Genomic DNA, 24223 nt, shown 5'->3' on the forward strand with positions numbered 1-24223 from the left:
AATTTGGTGCCCATCTGACTGATGGCACGTACTTAATCATCTTCCTCCGCCTAGCTTATCACTGAATGTCCACACATCACTTCCAGTTTGCTTGTTGTGTATTCGATACTCGTTTTCATTCGATTAGAAAAGCGTCTGCTCACCAATCCCGTGCTAGTGACTAAGGTAACTAGAGTTTATCAGTTGTGAAATCCGGAGGTCTTTTGTGTGGGACTGAAGCTGCTCGCAGTCAAAAATACAAGAGGATCTTTCTTGGAGCAGCGAGCAGGGTTTTAAATGTGTCTTTATTTATAAACCCTCAGCTGTTTCTTTCATCTCCCAGAAAGAAAAAAACACAGAGCCCTTGCATTCTTGTCTGGAAATATCCTGCTCTGACCATAGTTATGTTCAATTTCAACAGCCCTGCCCTCTCTGTGTGTTGTCTTCCACCTCACACAGCCTCTGTAGTTGCTGTGTAGGTTGCTCAGAGTGCAGTTGGTCTGGCCAGAGTGTGTTCACTGTGTATTGAGTGTGTTTGCTAAGCTTGGAATGTACTTTTTGTCTTAAGAGTGTCTTTAATGGCAATATAATGACACCAGCCTTTGATCACAATTTAAATATATATTGCATTTGTTGTGCTTTGTAGCAAATGCTATACAGATGCCTTATGGGCTTAGTATCAATTGTGTTATATCCAATCAAGCGCAGCTGATACCAAAATCAATCCTGTAATTTTCACAATGAACCCGACAGCTACAGCTGGCTATTGTCCTTCAAATGTGTGCTGCAAAGCAAAAACCTCCTTTTTGAGATGACTAAAGCTGCCTCGTCTGTGTTGTGTGCTACATGAATTACAGCTGTGAGACCATTGTGTGAAATTGTACCAGAGTGCGGGCGATAAGGTGGCCCAGACAGAGAGGCTATCATCATGCCAGCCCTGAGTAGGTGGCTGTAATCACTGAGGTGCTCTCACATGGTGTAGTGGTTTTGGGTTTAGCAGTACACAAGCAAGTCTGGGTTAAAATGCAGCCAATCTCATATCTGAAAAAATAAGGTAATCCAAGGAAATAAATCACCATCTAATGCTAATCAGTGAAATAAATATTGGTGAATTAGCTTGAAAATGTCACCAAGTAACCTCAACTGTGGGCAGATCTAAGAGCCCGAGCATCACTCTGCTAATTTAAGGCATTATGTGTTGTATCTGTCCACTTTGTCACACATCAAACTGAATTTGAATCCCATTAACTGGGTTGTATCTTTTATGTTTCATGTCAAAGTAAATTGATACATAGGACCTACTGTTGATATAATGTTGGTAGACGGAAACAAACTGTTACAGATTTTCTTTTGCAGATTTTGTAGAAATGCACTTTTACAAAATGTGTATGGAATCATAGCTACTGATAAAATGGCTGTTAAGTAAAGCTGACTTGTTTGTAAAACTTTGACTGATGATGAGAACAGTATTTTATTTCTGCTTTGGCCAAAAGACGCATTGTATTTTTTGGATGTGTTAGATAACGGCACTGTTAATGTTAAATAACAGCAATTTCACTGAATTATTTCATTATATATGTCTAACTATGGGAACTCACATTTTAAAAAGTAGTAATTTACAGTCACACACACTGTTACATTACATTATTGTATTTATGAAATTATCAGGTGTTGCACTGTGTGGCCACGATGCAAGCTGACTTCATCTATATGTAAATGAGTTGATTAGAAATGAGTTGGTTAAAGAGCAAAACAACAACAAGGCACAGAGGACAGAGGAGAGTTAACTTACTAGTGTTACCGCCTCCGCTAGTTCCGACCGTGTTGATGGTTGCCGGCACAGAGGATGACGGGTAAAGAAGCAGGTGCCCGTTTTCACAGCCCTGCTGCTGCTGATGCCAGCCTCCGCCCAGCCCCGAATCCCTGGAGCTCTGCCACCCATTGAGGCGGTCGTCCGAGCCGTAGCGCTGGTGGTGATGCAAGGAGTAGAGGTTGCCTGATGAAGAGTTGTTGGTGGAGGAGGAGGAGGATCCTGACGAGCTGAGGGTGGAAGGAGGTGTGGACTGGTGGTGGTGGTGGTGCGGCCCGGCGGGAGGCGGCCTCTCCAGTGAGTCTCCCCTGGCGGCTGCCCTCTCCTCCAGGTGGTTGAGCCAGAGCGCCAGGGCGGCGCGGTCCTCCAGGGAGGTGGCGGGGTGGATGAGGGCGTAGGACAGGAGCTGGCGGGACTCTTCCAGGTGGTGGCCGTGCTCGATGGTGTGGGCCAGGATGCGTGGTAGCAGGCGCATGTACTCACCCTTAGCTTCTATGTTGCCGGGTTTGAGCAGTGGGAGATGGGTGAGGACAAGCGAGATGACACGTTCCTTAGGCTCGCTTTGCCATTGACTGATGACCCCTGTAAGAGGAGAGAAAGGAAGAAATTACACACCAGTAGCCCACCGTTCACTTTACAAGTGTCCAATATCAAGGTGTGTATGACTGTATGAATTCAAATGTTGTGGGTGACCTGACTCGACCACAGCGATGAACAAATCAACACTAGATACATATTCTGAGATTTCGGCATTACAGAGAATGCTGCTGCTGCACGATATCCAAAGGTGGTAGCAAAGGATAATGTAATTGCTAGATGGACAGATGGATTAGTAGACACATGTGCAGTTAAAAATAGAAGACACCAAGATGACATCAGGCCCACTACATCGTCATCCTTCTATTTTGTTCTTTCTCTAAATATACATAACCTGGAGGTCATGGAGCTCTATTGTTGTCCGAGTCAGTAGGCCGTTAGGAGCCCATTCCTATCATCTTGGACCAGGGCTATAGATACCAACAGGTCAGGGCAACAGCTTTGGACAACCACACAAATAGAGACGGGACGCAACAGGACGCAACCAGGCCTCACTTCCTGCTCGGGAGATGTGTGCATCGGTGCCTGTGTGAATTTGACCACTGCGGTCATTCTTAACCCTAAGGATCTCGTCTCTAAATCCGACTTATGAGGTGAAACTAGAAAATACATCTGCCAGCCCTTCTGTCCAAAGATATCCCAATGTCACAGTCTACTTCGTGGTGACATACAGCTCTCTCTGCCATGTCGAGTGGACAGCTGCAGCACTGACGGGGCAGATGGAAGACCACAGACCCTGAAGCCTTCCAAACAAGGTTCACATTCAGTTCATCCCATGAGAGACAACCAGAGCTCAGAGATTAAATAATTGGGACTTGAACCTACTCACAGGATGGGCAGTTTTACACAAACACACACATGGATGAGCAGCATGTCTGAGTTAGGTTTGAAATCTTAATCAACTACGGAATGATGCAATTGCAATAAATATACACTACAATATACAACGATCATACAATAACTGTACTAAGATGAGAACGTATAAGGGAATTTAATCATCCATAATATAGTTGGGGCACTTACAAGAGAAAGATTTAAAAAATAATTGTCAACGTTGATGCAGCGGAGGCCGAGACAATCCCAACTATGCAACTTAATGGCGTCTTTCATTAGAGCCTTACTGCCTCCTCCTGATGACATCACCAAGGTTTGTTTTGTTTTTTTTCTCAAACTTTAGAAAGCTCCCTCCAGAGCCGCAGATGATGTTATACATCTGTTTTCTTAGGGCCGAGGAGTACTCCTCGTGATGAGTCAACTGTACTCCATGTGTAAAATTTGCGGAGCGCCCCTTTAACCACTGTAAACTTTATGCTACTGAGCAGCTAGTTTTTCAAATGTCAGATGCCCTGTATGAGATCTGATCTGTTTTTAATACTTTTGAGACGGCGCCAAAGACAATTCCTGTATATTGACATTGTCTATTTATATCATCAGGAGTGTTTTTATCATAATACCACAAAAACCTTTAGCTTCAGTCTGCATGCTCGGTGGTTTCCGAATCAAAATAAACTTTTTCTTTTTTAACTCTTCGAACACAATAGAAAGATTAATCTGACTGCTGGATCTGGCTTCTCAAAAACCCGTGAACAGGAACAGAAAAGGTTCCTAATTGTAATTTCTCACTCACTCGTTTTAAGTTCACAGGCATTTTATGAAAATGAAAGGGGGATTTTTGCCTCTGAGGTCATGTGTGTGTCACATCTACCAAGATGGGGCTGGATGAGCCAGCTGCCCGTTTCACACAGGCTGGCTTCCAACAAAACAGGCTCCATGTCAGCTAATGTGGATGAGTGACGTGATCCGGGCCGCAGGCTGTCGCAAAGTTCAGCAGACGACCGCCACAGAGAGTGACGGAGAAAGCGTGAGGAGAGAGGAGGTGGTGGGGGAGACTGAGGTAGAGGAGGTGGGGGAGGCTGAGGTAAAAATGAGTTTTAAGAGCGAGGAGGAGAAAATAAATAAAGGGTGGGAGCGAGGAGGAGAGAGTGAGGGGAGCCAGGGAGTTACTCCACTCTGCTCCAGTGATGACGTAATCCTTCATTCCTTTGAATGAGGCAAGCCTCGCTCCATCTGAGAACAGGAATTGTTCCATGATTAAAACTCATTTATTTCCAAATGACTGGAAAACATTAAGATGTAAGAGATACACTGATACACGCTCTAAGAAAACTTATAGAGGCAGTAGTGCACTTCCAACCTTTGAACATCATCATTTTCACTTTTTACATCATTTCAATAAAATGTTTTAAACCGTTTTACATTTTTGTGGTAGTCTAAGGGCCAGGTTTACTAGAAAAGAACTAGAAATTGACAGACACATCCACCCCAACATTATGTCATTCTGACATTAGAAAGGTGGGGGCGTGGGAGGCGTTTCTGAAGCTGTTCCACCATCTGACAAGCACTTCTGATTAAATATACTAGTGACTTAAGGAAAAAAGCTTTTCTACTACCACAAATTACACAAACACCATAAAAAGGGCTGACTAATCTTTTATTATCACAAACTCAATAACCAATGGCAACTGAAGAGTCACAAGCTAAATATGGCAAAAACTGACATCACTACCTCATCATAGTACTGAGATTTTTTCTGAATTAGTTGTCTAAAACAGCAACATGTCATATTCTAGTTTTAAAACATGCTTCATATAATCTGTGGAAAGCATTCTGTGTAGGCCTATTAAAACAATCTGAAGCCATTACGTGCTCCGTTTCATTTCTCAACTACATAAAACACTTCATAAGTTGCTCCTCGCAGAGCAAACTTTTCAATCACAAGATAATTGATGATTGTGGTGTATTTCAATTTGCTCAATTTTCTCACAGTCACCATTTGTTCTAAAACTAGAGGTGTGGCCAAATAATTCTTTCAGAAATATCTGACAATATCACAGACTCTTCTACTACCTAGTCGTCAGCTATATTCGTAAAATATTAAATGGTAATGTTGGCCTTAAACACCACATGCAACCCTGATAAATGAGTCTGGAAAGTATCGCCATGCAGAAGAAAATCTCCTGTACATTGTAGTTTTATATTTAGTACACGCATTAACACAGTAATCTTGTGTAAAAGTGACTGTTCATTCCTTCTGTCTGTGAATTCAACAAAGCAGAGAGATCTCAGGAGTTTTCTCTTACTCCATCCACACAAACCCACAAATTCAGAGCCAACAGGAAGTCTCATCACCCTCTCATGAACTCCTTATTCACAGTCGTGATACTTTCTAACTCAGAAGGTCACTGTGCTAGAGAAGTTAAAGATTGTGAAGCGCAAAGAAAAAAACTGTTTAGCTCTGAGATATTGAGTTCACTTTGTCAATAAATGCACCAGCAAGTTAAATAAAAAACTATACATGAACGTTAATATAAATGTGGTTCAGTAATAATCCTTTTGCCATCCAAGATTATATCTGTTGCATATACGGGTGCCTTACTATAAGGACAGTGCTTCTGCCAACAAAGAAGAGAGAGATGTGGCTTTCAGACTCCTGATTGTTTGGCCTCGGCATTGGGAAGTTGTAGTGAACCTTGGAGGGGAGAAGTCACAGATAAAATGTGTGCTAAAATTGTGCTTTTTGTAATCTTTGAGAAATTTCAGGAGAGTGTTAACCAGAGGCTAAATCTGTCCTCTCTGAATAAAACCTGATTTTTTTTTTTAAACCAGATGAGAATATCTGAATAAAAGATATGAAAAGTTAACACCTACAAGTCAGGAGGACACTTCAGGCTTATTGACCTCTTCCACCCAAGTTAAAAGGTCAAGGAGTTCGCCTTGGAGCAGTTCCCTTCGCACCGAACAGACATGCAGTATGTCTCACCACTCAGAGGGGTCGAGGGAGTCACACCCAGCCTGGTGTAAAGGTCAACTGCTAGTAGAAACACCGGGCTACCTCTTTACACAAATGGACCAGATTCTACCCAGCATGACAGGGACACAGAGAGAGAGAGAGAGAGAACTGTGCAAGTGTGAAGCAGGGTTTTCCCATGCATGTCAGACTCTCTTTCCTTCACTCCTCTCCCAGCATGGTCGCTCCCACCCTGAGGCCTGAGGGGAAAGTGCTAACTTCGTCCAACTGGAGTAAAACAGAGGGGAGGAGAGATGAGGAGAGGAGCGGTTAAACTGAGGTTACGACACTGACGGAGGAGGGAAACACTGCGAACACAGATACCGTTCCACCTTACACGGCAAGACCAATACCTCGTTTTCTCCCTTGTGTCTGCTGTTTCTGACTCACAGTCTGCATCCCATCTGCGAGGATGCAGCAACAGGCCTCGTACTATCGTTATACACATGTTGGTTCCATGAACAACAGAAAAAACAAAAAAATATTTCAGAATGAAGTCAAAATTAGGGTTGTGAGTGTCCCATACAGTCTAAAGGGAGTAAACACTAAAACTCAAAGTGAAAGAAAGTGATTATAGGGAATTCAGCCAGACAAAGGATGTAAAGTTTGTTCTGTCATGCCAGACAGAGACAGGGGCATGCTGGTAACTGATGAATCACAACGGCATCACTGAGAAGAAATACTTAAAACGAAAGTCAGACATACACAAACACCGAAACCTCAGACAGAGAGAGAGAGTCATTTGTTCGGGGGCTGACACAGCATTTCCCTGTTGTGGACAATGTGCACTGGTGAACTCTGTGTGCCATCCTGCCCTGGCACTGCCCTCTGACACCCTCTTTGGCATCACAACAAGGGTGCTGCTTTCAACACAGCCCCCGCCTCTCCAAGTACAATTCTTATCCTGTCAGTCCCTCATCGACCTGCCCCGACTTTCTTCCACAACCTTGCCGCTTTGAACGCGTTGCAGAAAGGGCAACGGAAACAGAAAGCAGACTGATAAGGAAGTCAGCGGTTCACTGTGCGTTCACATTACGAGAAACTTGGTCAATCTGTTGCTATATTCTAACTGACGGTACATGAAGTAAGAGGCTCTGATTTCATCCCAGCAGTGATTTGCAGCTACCAGGTTCTGAAGTTATTTAGCTGCTTTCATCAACATACATCAATGTTTATTAAAAAGTCAATGTAAATGTTGGACTTGACAGGTTGAACTACTTCTTGTGTAATGGGGAAAAGGACGACATAGCTGTTGATAGCAGATGACTGGAAAGCTTATTGATGTGTTTCCCTACCCACGATACCAATATTGTCCACATCAAGTCTCATACAGACAGATCCATTAACCCTCCTCTCATAGGACAGTTTAATACAGCAACACTGCATTTAGTCAATTCAGTTTCTATCCATCTTTGGCATTTGAAGGTCATTTTAATGTCTGTACACGTCATAATGTTTACTTTCAACCATGAGGCAAAACCTCTGTTAGGACACTTATGTGGCTTTATTATCTGGGGTGAAAAACACTTACAAGAGGCCACTTTGAGATCACAAAGCTAGGTGCATCCAGGTGTCAGTCCCTCAAAATCAAAGATGAAAGGTGTCTCTCTAGACCTCCACCAACAAACAAAAAGGTACCAATTTCTCAATCCATGGTCACAAAACATAAATAAAATGTAGGAAGACACAAGATGTACACAGCCTCATAACCAGAATGAACTATTTTGTTTTAGATTTTATTATTCAACCTGACTTTGTCTTTATTTTTGTTTTATTTTGCCCTAACCTATCAGTAACAAGTGACGGTAACAAAGCTGCAGTAGAAGCTGCTAGAAGCACTTAACAGCTTAACAATCAAACAAATATTTGGATTGTTATTTCTGTAAGTCAACTCACAACAACCTATACAGTTGAATCAATCTCATCCACAGTTTTATGGCCATTTTTCTTGCTCTGACGTAAGAAGATGACGTCCACCTTTCTTAAACCCACCCAAAAAGCTCTGATATGGAAACAATTAATGAGCACAACACCAGACCTATCTGACTCTCAGATCTCTGACCTCACAGAGGTCTGGAACCAGACTAACAACATGTGTGGTGTTTGAGTAAGTGACTAATTTCCTCCTTAACTGTAAGACATCTTGCTCAGCTATCTCTATCAATATAACTCTGTCCTACTACATGTACAACAAGTTCACTCTCGTCTCTGAGCCCTGTTCTAGGGAGCTCTGACGTAATACTCAGATGACGTAGATGCAGCCGAGTCAGTTTTAGGGAATAAGGGTAATTAAGGAATTCTAAACAGAATTAGATATTAGATTAAAGTGGATCAATAAAAGCAGTCATCTATCCTTCACGTGGAAATCAGAGCAGTCTCTTAATGACAATGTAAATATTGACTTGGGTTTAGGTGAGTATTCACTAACACTATTTAAATACTGCTATTTTCATGTAGGGTCAAAGACTAATTGTGACAAAATTGTATTAATAAAGATAATTTACTTAGATAGAATAGGAATAAATCAGTTAATCATTGAAGAAAACAGGATACAATTATTTTATATTTCAAATGACAACATTCCTGGAAAGCAATTTGTCACTTGGCTCAATTATCATGATTTTTTATTAGATACTTAATTATTTGTACAGATGTATGATTGCTTATTTAATTGGTTTACAATCTACTTATCATTTTAATTTAGATATTAATAATTCTTCCCCTCAAGTTTCTTCTACTAGCTCCATTTTTAATGACAAAAAAGTACCGTACGATATCACAAGACTCCTGTATTCACTGTGACACAGTAGCCTCTTTTAACTGCACATTTTACTTTACTGACTGTAACTGTGGTGAATTAGCACAGGATTCAGATCACTGACAAACAGGAGTGTAACAGTGACTCAGTGGTCTGAGTTAGCTGCTCATCTTCCTCCTCTCCCAGGTTTTTTCTAATTCCATCACTTCAAAAATTGCAAACAAAAAGCCAGCAAGCAACAAAAAACTCTGAAAATCTCCATAATCAATATTTATCACATTACATCTTCAAGCAATATGAATCCCCTGCAAATAAGGACCCAGAACCTCGAAGCAGCAGATGATCGCTGGGTTTAACTTTGACCCTGAGCTGGATACAGCGTGCCCTCTTCACCTCCGACTCTGTGATCACAGGACACAAGTGACAGTGGTGGAAACAATGTGATTGTTTTAGCTCATTTGTTACACATTGGTTATGTGCAAACACTCACACCCTCACACACGTGGAGCCTGTTGGACACATGATTCCTCTCGTTCTAAATATAGATGGGTCAACAGCTCACAAAGCCACAACAAGGCAGCTAGCACAACAGATAAGACCATATTAGTGGTCAGCAAAGGGACACAATGACACATTAACTTCCAACCGCACTGACAATGACACACCGGCTTTCAGAGAGAATAGCGTGTGTTTGTCGGAGAGAGAAAGAGAGACAAGGAGGGAGAATGTACGTACACATAGAGTGCATGTGGAAAGGTGTGTAAGTGTACACACTTGACCCCAGCTCACGCCTAAAAAAAACCTTCCATATCAACCGCTGTGAGGTTGCATAAACATAAACTAGTGTGTGTGTGTTTCTTTACAGCATTTGACACTGTCACAAGATCAACAGATTACTAAAAGCAGGTAAATGTAGGGTTTTGAGGTTAGGTTTAGGTTTAAGATTAGGATTAGTGGTTAGGGTTAAGGTAGAGCTATAGCTGAGGTGTAACTGAGGAGGGTGAGGTCCATGGAAATTTGTCACAAGCCTGTGTGTGTGTGTGTGTGTGTGTGTGTGGCCTCTAAACCTCTGTCCTGTACGTCTCCTGTTAGCAAAACAAACATGAGGCTAGCTCACTCTGTCCCACTACCGGCTACTAACTCTAGCTGTTGTTGATTCAACACCGAGTCCGACACAGTGTGTTCCCTTTACCAACCAGAGGACAGCAATGTGAGCGAAAGCGAGAGAGAGAGAGAAGCTGACCAACAATAAACAGAGCAGGGGGCTTAATTTAGGAAAGGACCTGCCAAGAAGGTTAATATGAGCTCGCTGAAAAACACAAAGAGAGAGAGAGGGAGAGGGGAAGGGACTCTGAAAGGTCCTGGAGTTGACTTTTTAAACTATAAATGAATTACAACACAGTTATACAGCATAGACTCGGAAACACTAACACATATAAAACAAGACTTCCAGATTTTATGGCCAGACAAAGGCTGTGGGGAAGGAATTTGTAAAACACAGTTTGGACCACTTAGAGGAAGTTGTGGAAGGGAGAAAAGGGAGATAGGGTGACTTAAGGAGAACAAAGTAAAGAAAGAGAGTAGTAGATGGTGGAGTGAAGGGTGGGAGGGGGTAGAAAGGAAAAGTTCCCGCTCCTGCTTTCCGAGTGGATTCTCCAGCTCAGCAGTGGGGAATGTGCTGGCATACCACAGAGCCTGCTGCTGAAGAATGCAGTGATTCCTAACGGATCCACAGCCGAGCTCACACACACACACACACACACACACACACATATACACACCCCAAACCTCAGTCCTATCCCCACTCTGTACTAAACTTCCACTTAAACAATGAGTACGATGGGTCTGACCGGACATAGGACCCTCGTCACACCGCGCATAATGAGCCATAATATCACCGTCTCTAGCCGTTTACACAAAACACTGACATGGGATGCTGGTCAGGCAGTATGTCACATGTATGAGTGCTTAATGTCTTCATTATAACTCTGACACTGGAACTATTAGGAGGGGTTTTTTTCCACAGGCATATTTTCAGTTTCTCTTTCCCCCTAAAGTGAAAGCTTACAGATATTATTCCATGTAAATTAAACCACAATTAAATTAGTATGAGGAAAAACAGACAAAAATAAACTTTATCATGCAATCCAAAACGTGGGGGGTAAGTATGGAGGCTATGACTTTTCTTTCTAGATATCAGGTTTTAAACTTGAGGGCTTGACAGTCCCTGTGTTACATTACATTGAGTGTTGCATTATGATTTGTTTATAGCCTTAATGTTGATAAGCTAGCAAGCTTCTTCAAGTGTGTTGAGTCTATTACAGTTGCTCAGTCCTAAATGTGTTTATTTAGCCCAGTTTAACCTACCAGAGTTTCTCATGATACTGTCACGCTTATGCAGGCAAGTGAACCCAAATGCAGAAACAACAGGCAGGTGACAGGAACTGAAGAAAATGATTATTTAATTACCAGACTCTGGTTACTGGAAGACGAAGACAAAAACAGACCTGACTGATTAGAAACATAAGGAGCAAAAACAACAGCTGCAAACACCAGGATACATTGATTACTATGAACTCACAAACAACAGACAGGTATAAATACACAAGGAACTAATCACAGAACAAGACACAGCTGAGTGGGGGCAGACGCTGGAATAAAGAGGGAAACCCGAGGATTGCTTAACAATGAAGACAACGAGGGTGCGGCAGACAACGACCAGGGCAAGGCTAACGAGACTAAACAGAGAGCAGGTGTGCAGGGGAACAACAAAACAATCTTGAAACAGATCACAATAACATTTATGTCGATAACGACGATAAACTCTTTTTACTTGATATGGATGGATATAACAGCTTATCACAGCAGAAATAAACACGACAACAGCCAGTCAGTCCGCAGTTTTCAGCCTACACGTCAAAGTACACGCCCATTTCCTACCACAGCTAACGAGGCTACGCTAGTGCTATCATCATGTCTAAAGTAAGGTTAGCTGAAAAAAGCTGCTCTAACTCACAGACACGTTTCTCTAGTAGACATCGCCATCGTTTTAACGAGGCTGCTTTGACTGCAAACCAACAAAGCTAACTGCTAAGCTAGGTTAAGCTCGAAGCTAGTAAACAGAGTAAGCTAGTGTTGTTTTATAAAGAAAACTAGCGAATCTAATGATATGTGAACTAAACAGAGAATAACGTAGTCAGTAAGATGAATGAAGAGGTTACAGCAGAATATATACTGTGCATATATATAAAAGATGTAGCATAATGACTGGATTACAATTTTGCTCAGATTTCTGCCTCTAAAACATTTGAGAGATGTAAAACCAGTACATAATTAATATCTTTTAAATGTATTTTATCTTAGAGTTGTTGTTTTATCTTACAGTGTATGAATGTGTCAGGGCCTTTGTGATCCAGTTGTTTACTTTTTTTTTGTCTTGGTTGAACTTCTAAACATTTGAGATGTTTGCTGCATTGCCAAAGGAATCTGATGTGATAGTAATCAGTTTTTTAGTTTTATTTACATTATTTAAATAAGTTTCAAGGCAAACTAACTTGTATTGTTTCGTTATGGCAGATGAAGCATGTTTGCAAAGTTAAATGTTTACATGTTATTCTCTTTTCTATGTTAATAAACTATATTCTAAAGTTTAACTAATGAACCTTCTGGTTTCTTCAGGCCTCAGGCATTATCAGGATACTCTTCAAACTGGCAGCATTATCAAATTATATGTATTGTGATAAATATTGATGTTGATCAATATGGAAAAAAATATCGTAATCATAATTTATGCCATATCACACAGCCCTATTACAAACTGACAAGAATAAAAGCAAAGCAAGGCAGAGATAAAACTTAAGAAAGTCCTGCAGCAACACCAAGCTCAAGCTTTACACAAACAAACACAAATGACAGTTATCACAAACAACTTGTATACAATACATATAAACCACACACAGAGCAACAGGAAAAAAAAACCCCAAAACACAACAAGTCCCGAAACACAGAGTCCATGTCACTGATGGCTTGTGTAACATGTTTGGTTGCCAAGGAGAAAAACTCCTGATGAGTGAAAACAAGTCAAAAGCGTCAAAACAAACCGAGAACCAAATCATCTGCCAAGAAACAATTACAGATTTCAGATGGCGTCATGATGAGCTCAAAAAGAGTCTGAAAAATGCTGCAGAAACAGAAATTCATTAAAAGCCTGACAGGAGAGTGTATCAGTGAGTGACTGATCAACAGAAAGAAGAGTTAGCTGCACTTTAAACAACAACAATCTGCATGAATGTAAGTTAGGTATATTAAATAGTTCACTTTTACAAGAGAAACACTTCTGATCCATGAACTACTACATCTAGTTCCCCAACATAACTAGTCTGATCAATTGTTTCTCATCTTCAAAAAATCTATTCCTCCTCCCAAAAACAGGTGTTGGAAAAGAAGGCTGTCATTTTATATTTAGGGCCAAAACCATAACAGTGCAAATCTTGTTTGTCATTCACAGCACATCAATCACATTTAATGGACTCAGGTGGGCTTGGACTTTGTTATGTGGCAAACACTGGAGTGCAAGAATGAAGATGAAGACTGTGTAATGGTACTTGGATGCTGGATGTTGTGAAATATGCAGATATTTGTGGAGTATTTGGGGGGCATTTGCATTAAAGAAGAGCCCAAGAAAAGGGTTGGCTGCATAAAAGAAACTCAAAAAACTCCTGGTATATTACCTAGTGATGTATATTACTTCTCTTTTTGGTTGCACACATAGGCTATAGCATAATTCCTGGGCTATTTGCATTATAACACTATTTTTTATGTTTGTGAGATGTATAAAAACCCGTAGGAGAGACATCTGAGGAAGTGTGCAAATGTTCCTACTGCTTTTTTGCCTATCAGCATAGCCACCACCCAAAAAACTACTTTTACTTGGTGAATCATATCCAGGATGCAGTGATACTCTGTTGAGGCAAGATAGTTTATGGGATCTGTGGTTTCATCTCTGTGGTTGGAAAAATCAAAAACCAGATTCTCTGAAAAAGCTACATAAACCCTTTGAAAAGCAGGTGCTGGGATAATCCCGGCCCTGTTGCTCTCAGTTTCAACCCCTTTGGTCTTGACTCAACACACAGTCCCACCCAACACTCCATCCCCATGCATCAGAGGTCTGGCTAGGGTGGGACCCATTGGACTACACTGAAACAAGGAGGGAAGCTGCACTCTTTATTCGATCAGCTTTAATCGCTCGTTACGAGCTGACACACATACACAGACACATTTCAAGGAGCGTCTTCAAGTCACACGGACTGGGGTGATTCAAGTTTACAGCAGGGAAAGGAAAGAAGAGGGTGAAAGAGAGACTTTAAAAATAAAGGATTGGGTGTAAATAAGGAAGAGAAAGAAAGAAAAACAGAATGTTAGAGGGACAAATGAATTAAAAGAGAAAAAGGCAGTAAAGGACATTGAGTAAGAACACGTGAGAGGGAAAGATGGAGAAAGCAACAAGCAAAAGAAACTAAAAATAAAAATGTGTAGAAAAGAAACAAAACAAACAAAAGTTTTAAAGAAAAGTTGAAACAGCAAAAAAAAACCCCAAGGAATAAAAACTGGTTTACAACTCAAAAAAGAAATAAAGAAAATAAAGAAGAATAAAAGAAACAGGAAACAAGCAAGAAAGAACAAAAAGAGTAAAAGTTAAAACAGAGAGAGAGAGAGAGTGAGAGAGTGAGGGGCTGGTGGGACAGTGTGTATGTGCAGTGAAAGAGGTGTGGTACAAGAAATATAGGATATGAATGATCTAATGCTATATGCTGTATCGCCCCACCCAGAGAGAGAGAGAGAGAGGGAAGGAGGGAAGGAAGGAAAAAGAGAGCCCATGTCCTGACAAGAAGTGCAGGCAGGCTCCCACAGGCCCTAACACAAGCTTAGGGGCCCTGTACACACACACACACACACACACACACACACACACGTGTGGGGATAAGGGAGGAGAGAAGGAAGGGGGTGGATATAAGACACAGCAAGACAGAGTGGAGATTTCATCGACGTCATCAGGTTTTCGACTGAGGGAGGATAAAGAAGAGAAAGAGACGGTACATTGAAAAATAAACAAGGTGGTACAATCAATCGTGGAATAAACAAGAGGCAGAAAAAACAATAGACAAAAGAAAGAGAAAACGAGGGAAGAGACAACAGAGAAACAGAGAGAGGAGAGAGACTTGTTAGAGACGGAGTTTATGTTGTGTGATCAGTCTGACCTTGGCCTCAGTTTGACCTACTGACATAACCGCTGGAGAGAAGACGAGGAGGAGGAGGAGGAGGAAGAGGAGGACTCTTTGCTCCTGTCTAGTCTAAAAATGTTTTTTAAAGTTTAGACATTTCCTAGAATGACTTTAACATTCCGAAGGGAAATGACTTTATGCCACATTCACGACATATCAGACAGTCTATATTTACAAGCTGCCGCGTGAGAAAAAGCGTGCAGTGAGAATAAGCGTTTATTTCAGCTGTTAAAACACGTGAAGATATGGCACGTTTTTAATAGCTACAATTTCCTGAATAAAGCTGAATAAAAGGAGCTATAAAGCCCACGGTTTGTTTCAATCTGGTTTACATTGTTGCTGACAAAAATATGTGTGTGAGAGCAGCTAATTTAGGCTACTTTTACATTTTCATGGTGTGACTACAGAGCTTTCAATGAAGATAAAAATGATACGTAAATTCTCCCGAGTCAAAACACCCATCCTCCTGTCATGGCATGAATGAAGCATAACTAGCTGTTGTCCAGTAAAATGAGACATATATGGATACAGCTGCCGATGATAAACACATTTATGCCGTGTCTTTGAGCCATGCTATGATTGAGTCAAGTCTTATTTTCTGCTGTAAAATAAAATGAAATGAAATCCACAAATTATCTAAATTTACCCTGAAAAACAATATACATACACCAGCAACACCAGCCTTTAAGTAGTGTTGTTTGTTATTCTTTTAAGGTCAGCCTCAGCTGCCGAGGTGAACATTAGGACAAGTTTAAGCTTTGAGGCTAAACTGTAATAGGTCACCTGGGAGAGTGTTGAAACTGAGGAGGAAGAAGAGAGCAAAGAGAGAGAGAGAATCCATCCCTGTCCATCTAAATAATCAGTGCGTCAGTCATCGTGCCAGACAGGTGAGGCTGAGTGAGAGGAAACAGGCAGTCAAGCTGTCAGGAAACTACTCAGCAGGTGATTTACACTGCTCTCTCTCACTGACTCTCTCTTACACACACACACACACACACACACACACACACTGCTCTGATCTGGATATTTGGACAATAGACAGATTTAAACAAACACGACTGACATATATCCGCTTTGTCTTAACATGCAGTACGTGCACTTACTGACAGTAAGCAAGCCCACTTCTTAAACCTCAAGTATATAAAAAAACAGGTTTCCGTCAATCAAAAGAGACGGAGGTGCATTGATATCAAAGACACACCTGTGGTCTGTTTTGTCTGTGTGTTATGTATGGTGAGTACCGTTTAAAAATAAACAACATCACTACAGATGAATTTTCATCTATACACATCACCTAGAATTATGAGAAATACTATATTATTCATGATCTGTGAAAACATCAGATTAGCACACAGTCAAAGAAATGAAAACTGTGCATCCTGATCATGGTTCAGTAATAAAAGCTTAGCTGACTACACAGCAGCTCTCCTATGAGGCCGCTGACAGCATTGTCAGCTGATGTAGTGATCATACTGGAAAGCAGTAGAGACCTCAGTGTCAGCATCTGGTTCACAAGTAATCTTCGACTTCGCTAACATTCAGCAGTGGAGTGATGAGAAGAAAGGAGTGAGAAACGAGGCAGGTGTTGCTCTGCTATCATCCTTCTGTTTTTCCATTACAGTCAGGTTAACAGTTGGGTTATTTTGAGACAAGATAAAGTTTGCCATGCTGTTTTCCTCTGTTGCTCTGTGTACAATGACACACCTTAAAAAAAAAGAAAAAGAAAAAAGAAAAAGTCCAACAAGTTGCCCGACAACATGAACTTTAAATTAGAGGCTCCTCAACTGATCATTCGAATCATCGACATTCAGGGGGCCGACCGACTGTTTTTATTGGTCATCATCCACACCCAAATGGTTAGTCAGAGCTTTCCTGCCACATCACTCTTCTCCCATCATGGAAACCAGGGAACATTACAGAAAACACCACAGGCTACAAATCACTTCTCCAAAAGGAAATCATTTGCAACGTCTTTTATGATATGATATATTTCATGATAAAAAAATGTCTTTGATGCTGTAGTTAAGATATAAGGAACACTTTCAACGGGTTAAATGTGGAAACTGGCCCACTTTCTCACATCCCCAGGACATATTGAAGTAAAGCATTGCATGGCCACTCCTGCTTTAAGATCACAGGAGGAACTTCTGCTGTATGAAATCAGTGAAAGATCAATCGTGTCTCCAGAGCGCTTCAACAAAGAGATGAGAGAGAGACTCCTGTGACCCATAATAGAACAGGAAGCGGAACACCTTTTCATAGCAGTCTTGCATCACCACAGCCAGGACACCTGATCAAATTATAGAACTTTATATAAAGCACAGCTCTCATCTGGTTTTCACATTGTGTGTGTGAGTCTGTGTCTGCATGCAGCAGTGTTGGTGTACAGTAGGTGTAAAGTAGGTCTTTTCCTCTTGGCTGCTTATTTATTTATACTGTGTAATGTTTAAGCAGTGGCCAAGATGTGAGTGTGTGAGTGTGTGTGTGTGTGTGTGCGTGCATGGTTATACCGAAGTGGGAAGCACCTGCTTGTGTAGATGAGTTAAACATGTTTGCCGGTGCGTGTGTGTGTCTCCCTTCCACGGGAAAAGGAAAAGCATCATCACGGCTACTGTACACGCCAGCATCCTGTTTTAGTGGCTTCTCCAGACTACAGTGCTCTTCACGACGTCTGACATCATTCCACATCCACTCTGACCCTCTTTCAAACAGGTTCTTCCACGTCAAGAAATCCAGGTGGTGTCTTACTTTAAAGTTTTGCCGCTGCATCAACTCATTCCTCTATTACATGATTTTTTCCTTTGGATGTTAAGTCTTCCTTCTGGAGAAATGTGAAGCATATTAATAGATTCGGGCATCATGTTTTAAGTATCTATTCTTGTCAAATACAGACATCAAGCATTATTTCCTGTCTGACAGACACAGGGGGGTCGAAGGTCATACTTTCTCTTAGATACAATTCCTCTCTGCCCTAAAAAGATGGATACCTATGACTTTTTTTCCCACAGTTTTAAAGCTCAAATATCATAGCTTGAGTTTGGCTAAATTATTTCTATAATTCACATCTGTATCACAAACATTTCTGTCTCTCTGTCCTGCAGAAGTACTTGTTGCAGATTACTAGATAAATCCTTAATTTGTGTGTTTGGGTAAGTTAAGAGACCAGATGATGGGTTTTTATTGTCTCTTCTTTTTCCCAGCAGTGGGGGAGGTTTCCTAATAGAAGGGCACAGCTTCTGTATGAATGGAGAACAATTCTTTGCTATCCCTTACCCCAACCCCCCCGCCCCCGTCCCTCCTTCCCATTTCCTCTTGAGTCTTTCATCAACATCCCCTCTTCTCCCCTGCTGCAGGAGTAACTGGTGGTTGGAGGTCTGGAGGAAACAGGGTGGGGGCTGAAAGCAGAGTAGATGATTTGTAGTCTACCTGTGGAAGCGTATGTAGCGCTCCAGTGTTGGGGAGGCTCTGAATGTGGCAGTCGCAGCTATGCTGGGAATGTGAGCCTCGGCTCTGCCAGGGCTGGACCGGAGAAGCCCACAACTCTATTTAAGGAAATGGCAGTCAGGGGCCCATCAGCCGCTCTCTCTCTCTCCCTCTCCATTTCTCTGTCTGTCTCTCGCTCTGCTCAAAGCCCCCCTTCCGTCCTTGTACAAGAATGATAATTATTTTCCTTTCTGGAAGAAAGGTTTATTTCCGTACCTGCTGGGAAGAAGGAGAACACACACACACATATGTGGACACACGCAGACACACGCAGCAGTGCACTGGTGGTGTGGTTTTGGGTAATAGTTTCTGGTACATTTAGGAGCTTAATAGGGATGTGTGTTTGTAAACTGCTTTAGTACTGCGGTCTGCCAAACAATAACAACAACAACCACTCAAAGAGAGACGTCTGAAAGAAGGTGAAAGTTTCAGTCTGCTTGTAGAAAAGATGCTGACACAGAAGGAATACAGGCATCTTTTAATGCTAATGCTAACGTTGGCCTTCATACTATATAATACAGGAGAAAACATGCTATCACACTGAAGTTAGATAGATGGCTTTCAATAAATATCTGTTATCTGATATCAATAGTTCCCTTGTGATATAATGAAGGTTCCTCCATCACTACAACACAGAGACTGTCTGAAAAACCTGCCACTCAAATTCAAACACTGAGTAGTTGTTATGGGTCACCCTGTGTTTAAAAGACAGAATGTGAAAAATGTGAACCTATCTTATAACAACACTCACACACCTTTATGTACTTTGAAACAGTTTCTGCATTGTAATTGTTCCCCGTATCCATTCTGCACTTCCTAATGCAGTTGGTTTTGGAGCTTATTGACATTTTAATCGACATAAACCTGGTGATATCTTCTGATATCAGAGCAACTGTTGGTTTCAGTCTTCCAAATCAGCTGCGTCTGATTCATAACCAACATTTAGACACATTTGATTCTTTTGAGCAGACCTGCGGCTCTTGTGGTTCAGCGTGTAATAACAACACAACCAGCTCTGAACAAACTGGTTTGACCACGCCAGTGTGTCTACTGTCTACAGCCCATTCAGACTCAACTATGTGGGTCTTTCCGGCTACATGGTCACTCCTGGACTGCTATGTGACATTGTGTGCTTGTGTGTATTGTCCATGTGATACAGAAAAAGCCTGTGATGTGTATTTGAGTGTCATGTGGAAGTTTTGTAGCATTTACGTGTGTCTGGTAGCGTCAGACAGACAGGCAATTTACCCAGCATCCTCTGCTGCCCACAGCCTGAGGGATACAGCCTCAGCATACAGCTGTAACACCATGTGAGTAGATAGAGCACAAACACACACACACACCCATTCAGACCCATTCAGAAAAACACGACAGCACAACAGCCTGAGGCGACGGGAGCTCTACTCTTATGTTCACTAGGGTCGATCAGTGGTGACAGATGGCAGCTGGCTGGTGTAACATCAGTTGAAGTTTTTCACTGAAATGTCAAAATCCAGGAAGCTCTTGAAAATTCAAGGAGGAAGTTTTTATATTGTGAGAAAAGCCAGGAGAAGTGTTGGCCACCATCACCAGACTTGACAGAGTTTAGTTCAGCAGCAAACCTGTCTTGATTATATAACCCTACTTGGTCTAGTCTGATAGAGAAAAATGCTGATTGATGTTTGATTGATACTTGATTTAACATTTCATAGCATATTGAATACTGGCATCTTCAGTCTAATGATATCAGCACTTCAAAAACCTGTGTATACAAAGTCTTGTTAATGCTTCATAACCATCTTTTCTAATCTGATCCAAAAAGTACTTAGAGGGGACATATTATGCACATTTCTAGGTCTACATTTTTATTCCAGGGCTCTACTGGAATATCTTTGCATTATTTACTCATACTGACCCTTTACACAGGCCCTCAGTTCAGCCTGTCTGAAAGAGGCCATTTTAGCTCCTGTCTCTTTAAAGCCCCCCTTCCAATGAGCCCACTCTGTTCTGATTGGCCAGCTTCGAGAAGCTGCACCTCGGTTGACTTCCGGCAGCTCAGGAGGCTACGTCAACAAACAGGATTTCACTTCTTTTTCTTGTTCTTTACTCAAAATGTCAACTTCTCAAATACATCCGTATATGTTTGAGCCGAAATCCGATCCAAAATATGAGTGGACAACGCAAACAATGCGTGGAAAAACCTTAGCAACAATCTAAGCAACCACGGCTATGGAACGGACGGGCATTTATGGGCACGCAAGGTAGAAAAATAACGTGGCAAACAAAGCGTTGACAGCAGGATGAAGCCCTGGATTTTGACTTGCAGACAGCATTTCTACATACAACAACATCATAACAGTATATGAATAACAGACAATCAGAAAAAGCATAATATGTCTCCTTTAAACTTACTTAGTCGCCTAATTTATTGTTTGAGTTTACAGTTAAATTTATTCTCTTCAAAACTGATTGATAATTGATTGATTGATTGACACTCTCACACCTGGCCTGAACATCAGCACCTTAGTTAGTCTGGAAGCAGACAGAGAGCACAGCTTCCTGGAGGAGTCTGGATGGGGTGAGGTCATTTCCACCCACCAGGGACTCAAAGTCTCTGTTGTATGGCCGTCACAGCAACCGTTGCCATGGGGCTCTCTCACCGACTGGATCTGCTGATGTCCCTATGGCTGTCGTGGCCAACAGTGTGTCAACTAATCAGAAGTAAACGAGAGTGGTCGGTGGCGCCTCGCTGTTTCTCCACCGTCAACGTCCATTCATGTGAGGACAGGGAGGAGGAGGCAACAGTCAAGAGACACAGCTGACACTGTACCAGTGTCCCACATTAAGGTTTTGGCTCATTAGCTGTGGGCTGGCAAACTAAGAACGTGCCTGCCAAGAATAATCTTTCTACCAACAACTGTTCTCATAGAAACATGTCCTTAGCCCTGTTCAGGGCTATTTTATAGACTGAATGACAATATTGTGTTAGAGGCCTAAAATAGAGCAGGGTTCAGACATTTATTCTGCAGACAGGCTTCATTCTCAACATTTTTGTAACTTAAAGGTTCAGTGTGTAAAATCTAGTGGCATCTAGTGGAACGGACTTGGCAGAAATGGAATATAATATTCATAAGTATATTTTAATTTGTGTATAATCCCATGAAAATAAGAAACGTTGTGTTTTCATTACCTTAGAATGAGCCCTTTATATCTACATAAGGAGCAGGTCCCTTTCCACAGAGCCTGCCACACTGCACCACCATGTTCCTACAGTAGCCCAGAACAGACAAACCAAACACTAGCTCTAGAGAGGGCCTTTTGTGTTTTTGCGAGTTTTGTGGCCACCATAGGTTCTCTTACGCACTTGGAAGGGGAGGAAGAGCGGCGTTCGTTCGGTTGCAGTCTGCTACCTCAACGCTAGATGCCACTAAATCTTACAGACTGGTCCTTTAATGACAAATTTGACAAATTATTATTAACTTACTACTGCAGGTCCTGTGGAGTATCCTTTACAAATGCTATAACATTGAAGATTATTATAGAGGCTCATCAACACACATGAGTGCTTATATTATATTTCAGTTGGTAAAACAAAAATAGCACCGCGAGCTCTGGTAAACTGTGATGGGAATTTTTCCCTAATTTCTGACATTTTATGGAAGAACGATTAATCGAGAAGATCATCTCCACATTAATCAATTAAATAATCACTAACTACATACTGAAATGATATTGTTACTATTTTTTACCCTCACATGGCACACAGTCTATTAGTAGGCAGGAGAGGTCAGACATTTCTGAGTGAAGAAAGAAACTAGGAACTGAAATTGCATTTTTATTACAATGTAAAGCAGGGAAAGCAGATTGTTCTTTCTAAAATCTCAGCTGTAGGTGTACACTTTAAACCCACTGACCACAGCTCATGATTTTTACAGTCTAAGGGCCAGCATCTCCCTTGTTCCAAGTCAAACTTGCATTATTTTGTGTGCCTTGTCTGTACAGATCAGCTCATGTGTGCAGTTGGAACTGGATGGCTCCCAAGCTTAGACAGCGTCCTTATACAAGAAGTGTACTGTATATCACAGCCAGCTGCCTGAGAGCTGGGGTGGGGATGGGAAGGGCTGGGCTGGGGGGTCAGATGGGCTATATGAGGAAACATTATACGCCTGTATGTCTAGTCTGGTCACAACGAGACTGACTGGTCATCTATGAGACATACTGGTATCCTTCACCTGTTCTCACCCTCTCTCATTCTCTCTAACACGGTCTCGCTCTATTTCACACACATGCAGATGTATATGAATCACACTGTCATGTTTTCTCATGTTACCAATAGAGCATGTATATTAAGATGGCATTTGCATTTTTACATTATATTTGTACTCAAGTTTTTTTTAGTCTTGGTACACCTTGAAGGTGGGCGAGACCAAAAAAGTGCAGTTAAAATGTGATAAATCTTTGATGTTGGTTGATGTCTGTTAGCTAAACATGCTAGTCAAGTTAACTCAGCCTGTAAAGTTACTCTTTTTAGTAAGGTTAAATATAGATGAGCAGCCAGAGTTTCCCCATATCATTTTGATCCTGTGTTTGGGAGCGTTACAGTTTTCCCTGTTAAATGTAGGAACACTGGACAAACAGTTGTGGACCTGAAAGAAGCTCTGTGTCAAAAAAGAAATGAATTTCCATTGGCATCACAGAATGTGTCTATTACCAGAGCTAAGCTAAAACAGGCTGAAGGACCAGCCCAGTTCTTCCCAAAACAGCTTTCTGAAGATTCCAACAACAACCAACACTACACAAGTGTTTATTGTTATTATTGTTATATGTTACATAGAAGTATTTATTATTATTATTGTTATATGTTATTGCTATGCCTCCATACTCTGCTCAGAGTGGTTTAGTCCTGCTAAAATGTCCCTTCATGTGTGCACAGTTTTGGAATTAGGTCAAAGCAATACTGACATATTAATGTTGTTTTCTATCTAAATATACAGTGACCCACTGCAAATGAGTACCTTAGTGTTAACCAAACAGTTTCTCATAAATAAAACATTTTATTTGTTTCTTATTGCTGTAACAAAGACAAACAAAGAGCCAAAAGCCACAGTATGTGTCAAACTATTCATTTTGCATACCATTAAAACCCTATAAACCATCTATTCAATGTGTATTCTCTCTGTTTCAAACACGTCTTTAACACTAGTAGACTCAATCCTAACTGATGATAGTGTGTCTTTTCGTTTGAGGATGGGTGTAAACATACACATATACACACAGGGTGCAGTAATCCAACTTGCTGGGGAAAGCAAAGCTGGGATCAAAGTTATAAAGAAGCACAGAAGGGTTCAGTGAGAAACTAAACCTCAAGGATTTATGAAGCGCTTGATTGCATAATCCCTCCTATCAGTGACACCTCGTCCGCCTCTCTCAGAGATAACATCAAGAGCCTAACATGTGTGAGGCTTCGAGTAGCTTCCATCAGCATGTAG

General features: G+C 41.4%; 1 protein-coding gene across 4 annotated transcripts in view; it reads right to left on the bottom strand.

Moving 5' to 3' along the window:
- Nucleotides 1–24223, bottom strand: part of samd4a (sterile alpha motif domain containing 4A) — a 56355-nt gene that overhangs the window by 22290 nt on the left and 9842 nt on the right. For all 4 annotated transcript variants that reach the window (XM_042405723.1, XM_042405714.1, XM_042405705.1 and 1 more), the window contains exon 3: nt 1772–2371. In XM_042405723.1, coding sequence (XP_042261657.1) covers nt 1772–2371 — 600 coding nt within the window. The remainder of the gene's footprint in view (nt 1–1771; nt 2372–24223) is intronic.

Source organism: Thunnus maccoyii, chromosome 1 (assembly GCF_910596095.1).
Source record: "Thunnus maccoyii chromosome 1, fThuMac1.1, whole genome shotgun sequence".
Lineage (NCBI taxonomy): Eukaryota > Metazoa > Chordata > Actinopteri > Scombriformes > Scombridae > Thunnus > Thunnus maccoyii.